Source organism: Nematolebias whitei, chromosome 4, assembly GCF_014905685.2.
Source record: "Nematolebias whitei isolate Nwh7 chromosome 4, NemWhi1, whole genome shotgun sequence".
NCBI classification, from domain to species: domain Eukaryota; kingdom Metazoa; phylum Chordata; class Actinopteri; order Cyprinodontiformes; family Rivulidae; genus Nematolebias; species Nematolebias whitei.
In genome coordinates this window covers 23,499,091-23,511,524 of record NC_056501.1, presented here as the reverse complement: position 1 = coordinate 23,511,524, position 12,434 = coordinate 23,499,091, and the positions used below count along the sequence as shown (strand labels likewise).

Here is a 12,434-nt window from a genome sequence, read left to right as displayed (position 1 = left end):
TGTGTGTGTGTGTGTGTGTGTGTGTGTGTGTGTGTGTGTGTGTGTGTGTGTGTGTGTCGACCGCATTGTCAGGAACACACTTCTACAACTCGCTCTGTTGAGGAACAGCTGAAAAAAGCAACAAACTGTTCATCAAGCGCACGCCTAAGCCTTGAAAACAGAGAGAATTGAAGCGCTCGTCTCTGTTTACGAGACAAAAGTGAACTTTTAAGGCCTCACATTACCTGAAGGAATGAACATCACCCGCCAGCTTTCATGCCTTACAACTTATGTGTGTGGGCGATGACTCTCAGCTACTACCACACCATATCTGAGATCAGTGCATAACATTACCCTATAAAGTCCGTTTTGGGGTTGGCTGATGTCAGTCAGCTGTGGTGGCCATCTTGAACGGGGTTGACTCCAAAAGTTAATCGTTTGTAGAAGAAAGTTTCACTAAAATCCATTCAGTGGTTCATACGATATTTTGCTAACAGACAGACGAGGTTGACACTGACAGGCAAAAGTACTTTTTTTTTAGAAACATATTTTGCTGGATCGGTTTGTGCTTAGAGTATGTGTTGGGGATAATTCTCAGCTACTACCACATCAAGTTTGAACTTAATATCTGCAAAAGTCACAGAGTCATGACCATTTTTGTGTTTGCCTGGAAGAATTGGGTTGACCCCAAAAGTTAATTAGTTGTAGTTGTACCTCCAGCATTTGCTTTGAGTTTCATTAAGTGGCCTCTGGTTCTTGAGATATTTTGCTAACACTACTGGCAAACAACTGCACCCCCCGTTAATCACCTCACGCTTGTTTTCTGAGGGCAACACTTCACCGGGATGTGAGTATCTGCACACGAATGGTCCAGCACATCTGTGCATGAATACAGGTGTGTGTGTAAACAGCAAGGACCACCTCACACAATGAGACAGGTAGGTCGTGACACCGTGACCCCGCTCTGGACCACCTCTAACATCACCTTCAGCACAAACACACAGAGAGCACATGTTCTGCAACACACGTGTGCACATTCACACACGGAAGTGTCTCCCTGGTTTAGCTGACATGTTGCATAAGCTGTCAAAAACTGTAATTCTCAAGAGGTAAAGTGTAAAAAGAAGAGTGGCCAGCTCACACATCCCTGGAGAAATAACCCACTGAGAGGCCATGTTTGGCTTAAGACATCATTTGTTCTGGTTAAGGTAAAGGCATTAAAAATGTATATTTTGTTGAATTAATTTGGACTCAAATTCATTTTAGTGATCAGACCAGAACAGCAAAGCTCAGATTATTTATTTCCTGTTATAACAAGCATTCAATAAAGTCAAATGTTTTGCACCAGGCGGTCGCCTCGTTCAGCTCAAACTTGTCTATAAATCTCTTATTTCTGCAGAACAACACCTGCCTTCTCGTTCTTGGATGATCAGAGGGCCCCACCAGGTGGTGATGACAGGTACTGCAGCTACTGTATGCGCAAAACAAATTTTGAAATTAAATATACTTTACAGTATTTATCTGCCTAATTGATTTCCACAATGAAGTAATCAATACAGTGCATAAACAATCTAACAAGCCTTACTTTTGCAGCAAAGGCTCATGGGAGTTTTAAACTGATTATATATATATATATATATATATATATATATATATATATATATATATGGCTAGTTTTTACATAAACAGCTATTTAACAAAACTTTCCTCCTTTATGGAAGCACATATTTGCCACAATGAAAAAACAAATTCAGACATAAATACAAGATACTATCTTCAAATTATCCTCTTTAGCATTTCATAGTTATAAAATCTAATACATATGGTATTTGTCATAATTTTGAGACACGATATTTTAAAGATGATACGTCATGATCTTTGAGATACTGCTATAGCATCTTTAAAAAACACTCATAATTATGACATGGCAGCGAAGTTATATGACATTGTATCTCATGATTAATGCTTAGATGTTTTTATTTAATCGGACAGAAATGTACTTCCAAATATACAAGTACAAAGTATCTTTTATCCATCACCACTTATTTATACAATGGGGAAAATACAGCGTTTGATCCACTGCCAATCTTGCAAGTTTTCCCACTTACAAAAAATGGAGAGGTCTGTAATTTTGATCGTAGATACATTTCAACTGCGAGAAACAGAATCTAACAGAATTGTATGATTTTTTTTATATAATTTGCATTTGATTGTATGAAACAAGTATTTGATCACCTATCAACCACCAAGAAGTCTGTCTCTCACAGACCTGTTAGTCTTTCTTTAAGAAGCCCTCCTATTCTGGGCAGCATGATGCAGTGGTTAGCACTGTTGCCTCACAGCAAGAAGATCCTGGGTTCAATTCCAGGTTGGACCTGGGGTCTTTCTGTGTGGAGTTTGCATGTTCTTCTCGTGCTTGCGTGGGTTTTCTCCGGGTACTCCGGTTTCCCCCCACAGACCAAAAACCTGCATGTTAGTCTGCCTTTAGGCCTCCCTTGCAAAAGAGATCTGTGATCTCAATGAGATTTGCCTGGTTAAATAAAGGTTAATAAATAATTCTGCACTCATTACCAGTAAAAACTGCACTTGTTTGAGCTTGTTACCTGTATGACACCTGTCCAGTGTCCACACACTCAATCACACTCCAACCTCTCCACCATGGCCAAGACCAAAGTGCTGTCTAAAGACACCAGGGACAAAATTGTAAACCTGCACACGGCTGGCACGGCTACAGGACAATAGTCAAGCAGCTTGTTGAGAAGGCAGCAACTGATGGAGCAGTTATTAGAAAATGGAAGAAACTCAAGATGACTGCCCATCTTACTAGGTCTGGGGCTCCATGCAAGATCTTGCCTCGTGGGGATGATTCTGAGAAAGGTCAGGATTCAGCCCAGAACTACACTGGAGGAGCTGGTCAATGACCTGAAGAGCTGGGACCATAGTTTCAAAGAGAACCATTAGTAACACTACACTGTCATGGTTTAAGATCCTGCAGAGCACACAAGGTCCCCCTGCTCACACCAGCACGTCCAGGCCCGTTTGAAGTTCACCACTGACCATCTGGATGATGCAGAAGAATGGGAGATGGTCATGTGGTCAGAGGAGACCAAAATAGAGCTTTTTGGTATCAACTCCACTCGCTGTGTTTGGAGGAAGAAATGAGTACAACCTCAAAAACACTGTCCCAGCTGTGAAGCATGGGGGTGGAAATATCATACTTCGTGGGTGCCTTTCAGCAAAGGGGGCAGGACGACTGCAACGTATTGAAGGGAGGATGGATGGGGTCATGTATCGTGAGATTTTGGCCAATAACCTCCTTCCCTCAGTAAGATCATTGCAGATGGGTCATGTCTGGGTCTTCCAGCATGACGACGATTCAAAACACAGCCAGGGCAACTGAGGAGAGGCTCTGAAAGAAGTGGTGCAAGGTCCTGGAGAGGCCTAGCCAGTCTGCAGGTCTGAACTCAATAAAAATCTTTGGAGGGAACTGAAACTCGAGGTTGTCCAGCGACAGGCCCCGAACCTGAAAGATCTGGAGATCGTGTGAAGTGGGCCAAAATCCCTGCTGCTGTCTGCAAACCTGGTCTACAGGAAACATCCGACCTGTTACTGCAAAGAAAGGTCTCTGTACCAGATGTTCAGTTCTGTTTATCCATTGTATCAATGTAATCTCATGCAATAAAATGCTAAATTTTTAAATCAGTCATTTTTTTTTTTAATTGTCACTCACAGTTGAAGTGCATCTACGATAAAAAAATTTGGCCTCCGTTCGGTGTAGGTGGGAGTAGTAGTTTATATACTGTATAGAATGGTTTCCTTTGCCACTGCAGTTACAGTTGTAATGTTTTATTATTAATCATAACTTCTCATCTATATCCTTAAATCCCATTTATAAAAAATGTATTTTGTGTATAATTATTTTTCAGATTCTGACACAAGAGTGATTTGTAGCAACAAAAAACTGACAAATATTTGTTTTCCTTTATTAGAAGCGATTTCTTGACCGAGCACGGTGCCAGCAGACACACGCTGCTGTCCTTTTTACTCAAAGCTAAAAAGAAGTGGCACAAACAATATACAAATTTACATCCATGTTTCTTTGCAATACTGATTATAAACAAATAATTAACAATAAATATGATGCAGAATTTAAAAAAAAACGTAGAGCTTCTTAAAGGCGATGAAATGCCTTCAGATTTTGTAAACTTTTCAGAGAAACTAAGAGAATAAAGGCGTTCTAGAGAACACAGCAGGCCGTGAATAGACGAGCACCGACTTGGAAGCTACAGATTCTCTACTTTTGTAATGAAGGCGTTCAAATGCTCTAAAGAAACACATTTAGGATTTATTTTCAGACCAAGTTTGTTTTGATGCAGCCTCCCAGAATTAATGATTTGTCAAGGCCAAGAGAGAAAATAAAACTTTACGTTTAACCCCTGACAATTAATAAGGCGAGTAAATTTAAAATGCACGTCCACTCAGGGATACTACCATACTTGTACTGCGTTTAAATGGTTTTCAGTCGTTTATCCAAGCGTTAAAGTGGACTTCGTCACCCCTGCTGGTTCATACTGGTACAGAAGAACCATGAAGGAACCCAATCAGACCCACCAGAAACCAGCTCCTCACACTCCGTTTGTTTCTTACAAGATGATGTATAAATACGTCTGGGTATGAAGGTGAAAGTGCAGATTAATCGTTAACGTTAGAAAACAAAACTAAAAGAATCAGCCAGCCCTGCGGTGTCTTCTGTACGACTGGAAACTTACATTTAGTTATTACACACATCTCTTACAAGTATCACATGACCAAAAGGTGCGCAGAAAGCAGAAATGCAATAAGTTACAAACGAATGGGAGTGGCGTCTAAATGGAGGAGAACATGGCCGGCACTAAACGGCCCACTTCCCCCCCTGGACGACTTAAAGTCACATTAAAATAATCCTCTGAATGAGACCTGAGCGTAGCAGAGCCAGATTCACAGAGAGGAGAAATACTCACCAAAGGGAAGCTAAAACTTAGACTTTATATCTTGCACCGTTTCCTTGTGTAAGAATCAAAGTAAAACTGGACAAAATGAAAAAGTTTAAAGCAAAACAAATCTGGTCAACCTAGATACAGTTGAGTGAGAACACAATTAAGATAAAACCCTTTAAAAACGTTCCCATCCCTTTATGCAGGACTAGTTTAGTCAGGGTAAAGATGGTTGTATACGCCACCAGACAATACTGTGCACCTTCGGCCTCGAAGCGAGACAGTTTCAGGGAACTGTGTGAAGAAATGATACAAAACAAACAGCCTCCATCTAAAATGTCTGAATTGGCAACGGAGTGAACCTGAAGCATGACTGAGAATCCAGGAGCTTACTTTCTGTTTTAAAAAAACATTTTTAATCAAATTACTAAGTTTTAAAATAATTCAGGCACCAATCCCAGTTAACTCTCAGGTTAAGTGTAAAGTGTGAGACAAATTATGCAACAAGAAGCAAACCTCCAGACCTGAAGCAGGTCACTTTAACGCTAAGACGACAAACAGAATCTGCATTTCCCTCTAAAACCAGCAGCAGTGACAGGATCCGTGCTTCGTGTATACACGTGTGTCTGTGTGGAGGCTGGAGTGCAGCGGGACTCAGGGAGGGGTCTCTGCGTTATTAGAGGTGGTCTTTTTCTTAACGGGCTTCTTTACAGTCTTGGTTTGGGTCTGAAAGAGAAATGACAAAGAATAAATGCAGCTGGTTTATCAGAATGAAAAGAAGAGGAGGACGTGTTGTTCTGGACAAATTAAACGTGACATTTTGGTGCAGATATTCACCTCCGTCTTCACAGCCGCAGGTTTCTTTGCGGCCTTTGTGCCGGTGCTGCGTTTGGGTGCTTTGTCCCCCAGATCGTCGTCGGAGTGTTCAGTCCTCGTGTCCGACTGGTCGGAGCTGTGCTGGGACGAGGCGTCGTCGACTAGAGCTGCAGCGGCCACAGAGCGGGCTGCAGGAGCAAACACAGGAAGGTCCGTTAGTGAGGTCAGGCTGGAATCCTCATAAGTTTAGATTTCTACTTTTAATAAAAAGTACCAAATAATCATCAATTTAGAAAAAGTTGTACAGTAGTCCCTCGCTACTTCGCGGTTCGACTTTCGTGTTTGTTCGACGATTGTCAACTTTAATACGACTCACATGATTGGGACGGTGCAGATAAAAAGTTAAAAATAAATAAATATTTCAGACAGGTGCCACCATTTGTAGTTTCCTCTCAATAAACCTACACTGTAAGGCCAGTCAAAAAAGAACTACATTACCCAGAAGCCAACAGTGCTTCTAGCTGTTGCTTTCTGTTGAAATGAAGGGAAAGTTTTGATTTGATCCAAACGAAAAAGTCTGGTCCTTATTCATAGTGACTTCAGTGCTCAGTGGATGCAGAGAGCCGATCAGAACCGGACCAAAGCTACTTCCAGCCTCATCGGTCAGTCCGAGCGCTGCTTGCCAGCCCAGGGAGCCTCTCGAGTGAGGAGGTCCAGTGTCTTCTCTGGAGCTCACCCAGACTTTTTCATCCAGATTCTTTTGGATTATTTGGACTCTATCGGGACCATTGTGTGGTTCTGTGCTGGTTCTCCAAAGGTCCGGTTCTCTCCAAAAGCGTCTGGTGCTCAACGGCTGCCGAGAGCCAATCAGAACTGGACCAAAACCGGACCAAGGCTGGTGAGTCCTCATAAAAAAAATGTACAGTACTGTGCAGTACATACACATACGTTGTTAAAATAATGTAGGTTTAAGAGTTTAGAATATTGTAAGAGTGTGGGAAGGGTTTATAAAGTCTTAAAATATATATACCAGTAAAAACTAAAATAAAAATAGACTCTCCTTGGCGGTTTTTCACTTATTGTGGGGGTGTCCAGAACATAATCCCCACGATAATCAAGGAACTACTGTAGTCTAATCAAAGACTGACTTCCTCTCAACCCTGCAGGATGTGGCCAGATGAGGAGGAGGATGAAACTATTTTGGCACAAATTTGAAAGTTTAGGACTAAAATGTTGCATTAGGAAGTGAAGAGTGAAGACAAACACCTGCTGGAGCTCTGAAACACAAAGTGCCTTTTCATGGAGGAGCTTTAAGAGCCGGCTGCAACTCTATTTCTTGGCTCACTCCAGCTCAGTTTGGAAGCTGCAGAGACAAAGATCTGTGAACGTGTCTTTGACTTCATGCAAGTTTTTTGGGGGGACTGTCATGCATGGCAGTCACCTATTATTATTCCCCTCGGAAGTGAGCCTACATTTCTATCTCTGTTACTGCGGCCTGAACTACAAAGTCTACCCCCACAAAAGTTATATAAAAACGACTGGCTCGGCACCGTGATGTGTTATTAACAACAACAACAGCAACAACAACAACAACAACAACAACAACAACAACAACAACAACAATATTAATAATGTGCCTTCCATGCATTGCATAATGTACCGTCTTCCTTGCACGTTGAACCAAAATGGCTCCATACGTTACTCAGTTTCTGCGAAGAGTTTTCTCCTATTCATTTCCTATGGAAAATTTGGCATCTTTGTTAGCAAAAATATGTCACCATGGTAACTGCGAATGCCAATAAAAGTAACTGCACACTTCCCGGAGCCGGGCCGGTCATTGTGATAAAACTTTTGTGGGGGTCCATGTTTCGGTTTGGGCCGTATTAAAAAGTAGAAAAAGATACGCTTATCAGGCCAGTCACCAACTAGTTCCTGGAATTGGTGACATATTACATCTTTGTTCGCAAAATCGCGTTGCCATGGTAACTCGAAATGCCAATAAAAGTAATAGCACACATCACGGGGCCGAGCGGGTCGTTCTGATATAACTTTTGTGGGGGTAGATATTGTGGTTCGGGACGCAGTAACAGAGATAGAAATGTAGACACACTTCCGAGGCGAATAATAATAGGCGACTGCCTGCACTTATTATTTCTATCCTTGACATGTGTTTTTGTCTTTCTTCCAATAGGGGGTACACCTGCACCTACATCTGAACCTGCCATTCTGTGTTCATTTGTCTCTCCTTCCTGTCCTCTTACACACAGACTCACCTGCTCACACAGACATGTTCATGCTGCTGTTCGGCATATTGTTTTTGTACTATTAGTGTATAGCATATTTTAGTTTAATATTTTTCTTAGTTCATATCTTAGATCTTATTGGTTTTTTGTTTGTTTGGTTGTTTTTTTTTACATTTTATACTTTTGTTGGATGTAACTGGGACCCTGTGTGCACAATTTCATTCCACCACACGTGCCACATGTGGCATGTATGACAAATAAAGAAACTTTGACTTTGACTAGAACCTCCCAGCTGGTCAAAGCAGATGGCCACTTGTCCCGAGTCCGTTTTATTTGGAGGTTTCTTCCTGTTGAAAAGGAGTTTTTCCTTTCCATTGTTGCCATTGTGCTTGCTCAGGATGGACTGTGACAAAGTGAAGATTCCACAAATCTGTTGGCTTCCTTGATTAAATGGATAACTTACTAATTGGCTTTTGTACGTACAGTAGTCTCTCACTACTTGGACTTCCACAGACTTGTTTGTGGACATCCAAAATATTGGATTTTTTATTTTTTTATGATTGTGGACTGTACAGTAATATCACTACACTGTACTCGCAGTTGTGAAAAAGTTAATGACAAAAATAGAAATACTTTGGACAGGCGCCACTACTTTGTAGTTTTCACTCAGTGATCATCCACTTTATTCCCTCTCATAATGGCCACATTTCCCAGAAGGCAACAGGACCCCGCCCAGAAGCCCCATTTCCTTATGCTGAAAAAAAAACAGAGGGAAAGTTTTGATCTGCTCGGTGCCAAGCGGATGCAGAGAAGCCGTATTGAACCCACCGAACCAGACCAGAACAGAAGTAGAACCAGACCTCCATACACATTGGTGAATCTTGAGAGCTGGTAGCCCGCCCACGAGGACCTCCGAGCAGATGCGATTGTCCGTTAACGAGACTTTATTCATCCGTTTCGACTGGCCGACGACGAGCTGTCAGCAAACGCGTGCGTCCGATGATCCGATGAGCCATCTGAAGATTAACGGGACTTTTTGTATCTTTTTCAACTGGCCAATGAGGACGTCCGAGCAGGGACACGCTGGTAAGTAAAATTTAGTAGCTACATATACAGTACTGCATGTTGTTAAATGATGTAGGTTTAAAAGTTTAGAACATTGCAAGAGTGTGGGAAGGGTTTATAAAGCCTAGAAATATATATAAATACTAAAATAAATATTATACCTTCCCTACATCGCGGTTTTTCACTTATCGCGTGTGTGTGTGTGTGTGTGTGTGGGGGGGGGGGGGGGGGATTAGAACCTAACACCCATGCTAAACAAGGGACTGGGTATGTGAATGTTTCTGCACAGAGTCCTGAGACAACTTCTGTTGTGATTTGGTGCTATACAAATATACTGAATTTAATTTCATCTCAGTCTGAAGCTAGGAGAGGCGTTGGGTGGTCTTACTCTGTCGTGTGGTGACGCTCTTCGCCCGGGGCAGCGTGCTGGCCCCACAGCTCATCTCGTCCGTGGGGTCTCGTCTCACCCGAACCTCTGACGTGTGCAGATCCAGCTCATCCTCCGTGTTGATGAGAGTCAGATCCTGCATGCTGAAACTCCGCAGCTTGTCCGACAGCACGCCCTGCCCCTGAACGTCACAGCAAAACGCAGACACACACGAATGAGCACAAAATAAGATCTGTTTTTCTGGACGTTTTGGTTTGGCAAAGAAGCAATGGAACTTTACCCACAAAAGAATGATGTGATAAAGTCTGTAAAATTTGAATTTTGCCATAAAGTTCATCAAATGTTTTATAAATAAGAGTCTCATCCTCCTCACTCCTCCATCAGGATGTACAATGTTACTTCTACAGTATCCCTTCAGGGACATGGGTGAAGCTCTGCAGTGGAACCTTTACGAGGTTAATAAATAAAAAAGTAAATATTTCTAGGATTTGCTGGATTCTCTTATTTCATGTCACTGTACCTTTTCTAGTTTAAAATTTAAATATTGGTCAGAAATAAGCTATTACAAAATGATAACTATTGATAATTGTGGCTACAAATCAGACCTTCTGAATGTAAACTTGATGAAATAGAAGTTGTGCAAACGTTGAAACGATAAGAATCTGCATTTAAAATGCTTGCTCAACACTTGTATGTTTAAAGTAAACCATGCTGGTGTTTCATAACACATCAATTAGAAAATCTAAAAACAGAATAGGGGTTGTAAGCTCAATCATCCAGGTAGATGATATAAAAAAAAAAAAAAAAAAAGGTTAAATCGTGTCATCTGGACCAGTTTCTACCTGGACTGAGCTTACAACCTTTTTCTGAACCATGTTGGCCTTGGTTGTCCTCAGGCTGTATCTGTGAGTAGCAAGTTGGCCATCTGGCCTAAAACTGATTGTTGTACATGACGACGTGTTAAAAGCCTAATTCTGAGATTCCAACAGGAGGTTGGCTTGAAACACAGCACTGAAGGTTACCTATGGGACAGATCTGGTCGGCAGGCTGTAGACTGAGGAAGTCCTCTGGATGGAAGATGAAACGTTTCTCACTTAAAGAAACTGGTAACACGATTTAACCCTTTTTATTTTTAAAAACAGAATAGATTAAGATCAAAACTGCTCAAGAACAGCGAGTTTGGGAGGCTGATCCAAAGAAAGGCTTTGACTCATATTGGGTAGTTTTAAGTTTTTTTATTTTTTTGATCAAACTGAAGGATTTCAAATTTGGACTACAAAATCAGAATGTGATTTTGCCGATTGATCGAGAAGCGCCAGATAAAACTTTCTGTCATCAGCAGTTAGTTTAACTGGATTCAGTCCAGAGCTAAAGATCCATCTGATCAGGAACAAATCTATAAAAAGGACAACATCACAGCGGTCAAAGCCTGCATGTAACCAGAAGCATTAATGGTTTCTGACCAAACTGTGACGACGTCGCACAGCGGACAGCTCACCTTGGTGGCTGCAGTGACGGCAGCGTTGGCAGCGAGGTTGAGACCTCGTTTTCCAAACCTCATCATGGTCTCATAACTCCTGTCTTTAGCCTGAGTGATGTACTCATCGATTTCCTTAAACCGTTCAGAGGAGACGTAAAAAAAAAAAACCCAAGAAATAAATTGTAGGGGTGAGGAAACAATTGTGAAACAAATAGGAATATCCTTACATAGACATCAAACTGTCCTACCTTCTCTTTGTTGGACAGCGTTGGGTGGACAAACTTGCGGTACAGGACGCTGGAGCCTTTAGTGTACGGGGACAGGAGCCAGATCACAAAGGCAATTTTTAGCTCAAAGTAAAAAGGAAACCTAAAGAGAAAACACAAGGTCGAACATCAAGAGACAAAATAAAGTAAAAGCTTTGAGGAGGAAACGGACAGCTGGGGTCACATTCATCAACTTTTCCTTTCAGAGAGTTTGTAATACAGTTTTTAAAACCAGAGCCTTTAGGTTGAAGAGTGATTCAGTGCCAGTCTGAGCATCTCGGAGCAAGAAGAACTACTGGTAATCAGAGGTGAAGCTGACCCTTGTGTTAGATGCGACATTTTTCTGAAGACTACAACTAGTGAGCTGTGCACATGAAAAAAAAAGCTTCAACTATATCAAGGAGTTTCTTTTAATCAATAGGCAAGCGGTACGCTGATGTCCCCGTCAATGAGGGATTTGAACAGGAGTGTTCTCTGAACAGAGAACGCAGGTAAACCTGCAAATATTCAAAATATTCAAGTGGGTAGGAGTGGCACTGTGTCGAAGAATGGAGGTAGGTTCTTTTTTCTTGTCCGAGGCAGCACATTGGGATGGATCCTGGTGAGTGGAGGAATTTTATTCACCACCAGGTGCAACGGTGAAGCCAGGGGGTGACCAATGGTGGTCTTCGACACCATAGATTAATCTTCAGTCACCCAAATCATTTGGGTAAATTATGTTATCTAGTATTCAACGTTCCTTGAAAGTGAAGTTTCCTCAAATGTTCGGGTCGACCAGTTTACAGATATACACAGTTGAAACTAGAAGTTTACACTATTTAAAAAGACATGCATTTTTTCCCCCACACTGTCTGACGTGAAATCAGAATAAACTTTCCAATTTTAGGTCAAGTAGGATTACCAACATTTTTTTTTTAATTTGCAAAATGCCAGACTAATGAGTGAGCATTTTTTTTAAGGCCATTTTTATTACTTTCTTCAGTCAAATGTTGAAATACACTTCATTAGTATTTGGTACCATTGCCCTTAAAACTGTATGACTTGGGTCAAACTAGGGGAGAACTGATTGTCCCACGGACGAGATGGCCGATCACCGATCTCTAAAAAGCCTGATCTGCCGATTCCGATTGTGGCAGATATCGACTTTGTTGTATAAGCGACACTGTCAGGTGTTATAATAATAATAATAATAATAATAATAATAATAATAATAATAATAATAAT

General features: G+C 41.4%; 1 protein-coding gene across 1 annotated transcript in view; it reads right to left on the bottom strand.

Annotated features, from left to right (window-relative positions):
* Positions 1–5,583: 5,583 nt before the first annotated feature.
* The window catches only part of reep2 (receptor accessory protein 2), a 12,396-nt gene continuing 5,545 nt past the window's right edge, over positions 5,584–12,434 (bottom strand). The window contains exons 4-8 of the mRNA XM_037675884.1: positions 11,193–11,313; positions 10,963–11,076; positions 9,465–9,645; positions 5,790–5,956; positions 5,584–5,678 (exon numbers count right to left, since the gene is read on the bottom strand). Of these exons, the coding sequence (XP_037531812.1) occupies positions 5,607–5,678; positions 5,790–5,956; positions 9,465–9,645; positions 10,963–11,076; positions 11,193–11,313 (655 nt within the window). The 3' untranslated portion in view covers positions 5,584–5,606. The remainder of the gene's footprint in view (positions 5,679–5,789; positions 5,957–9,464; positions 9,646–10,962; positions 11,077–11,192; positions 11,314–12,434) is intronic.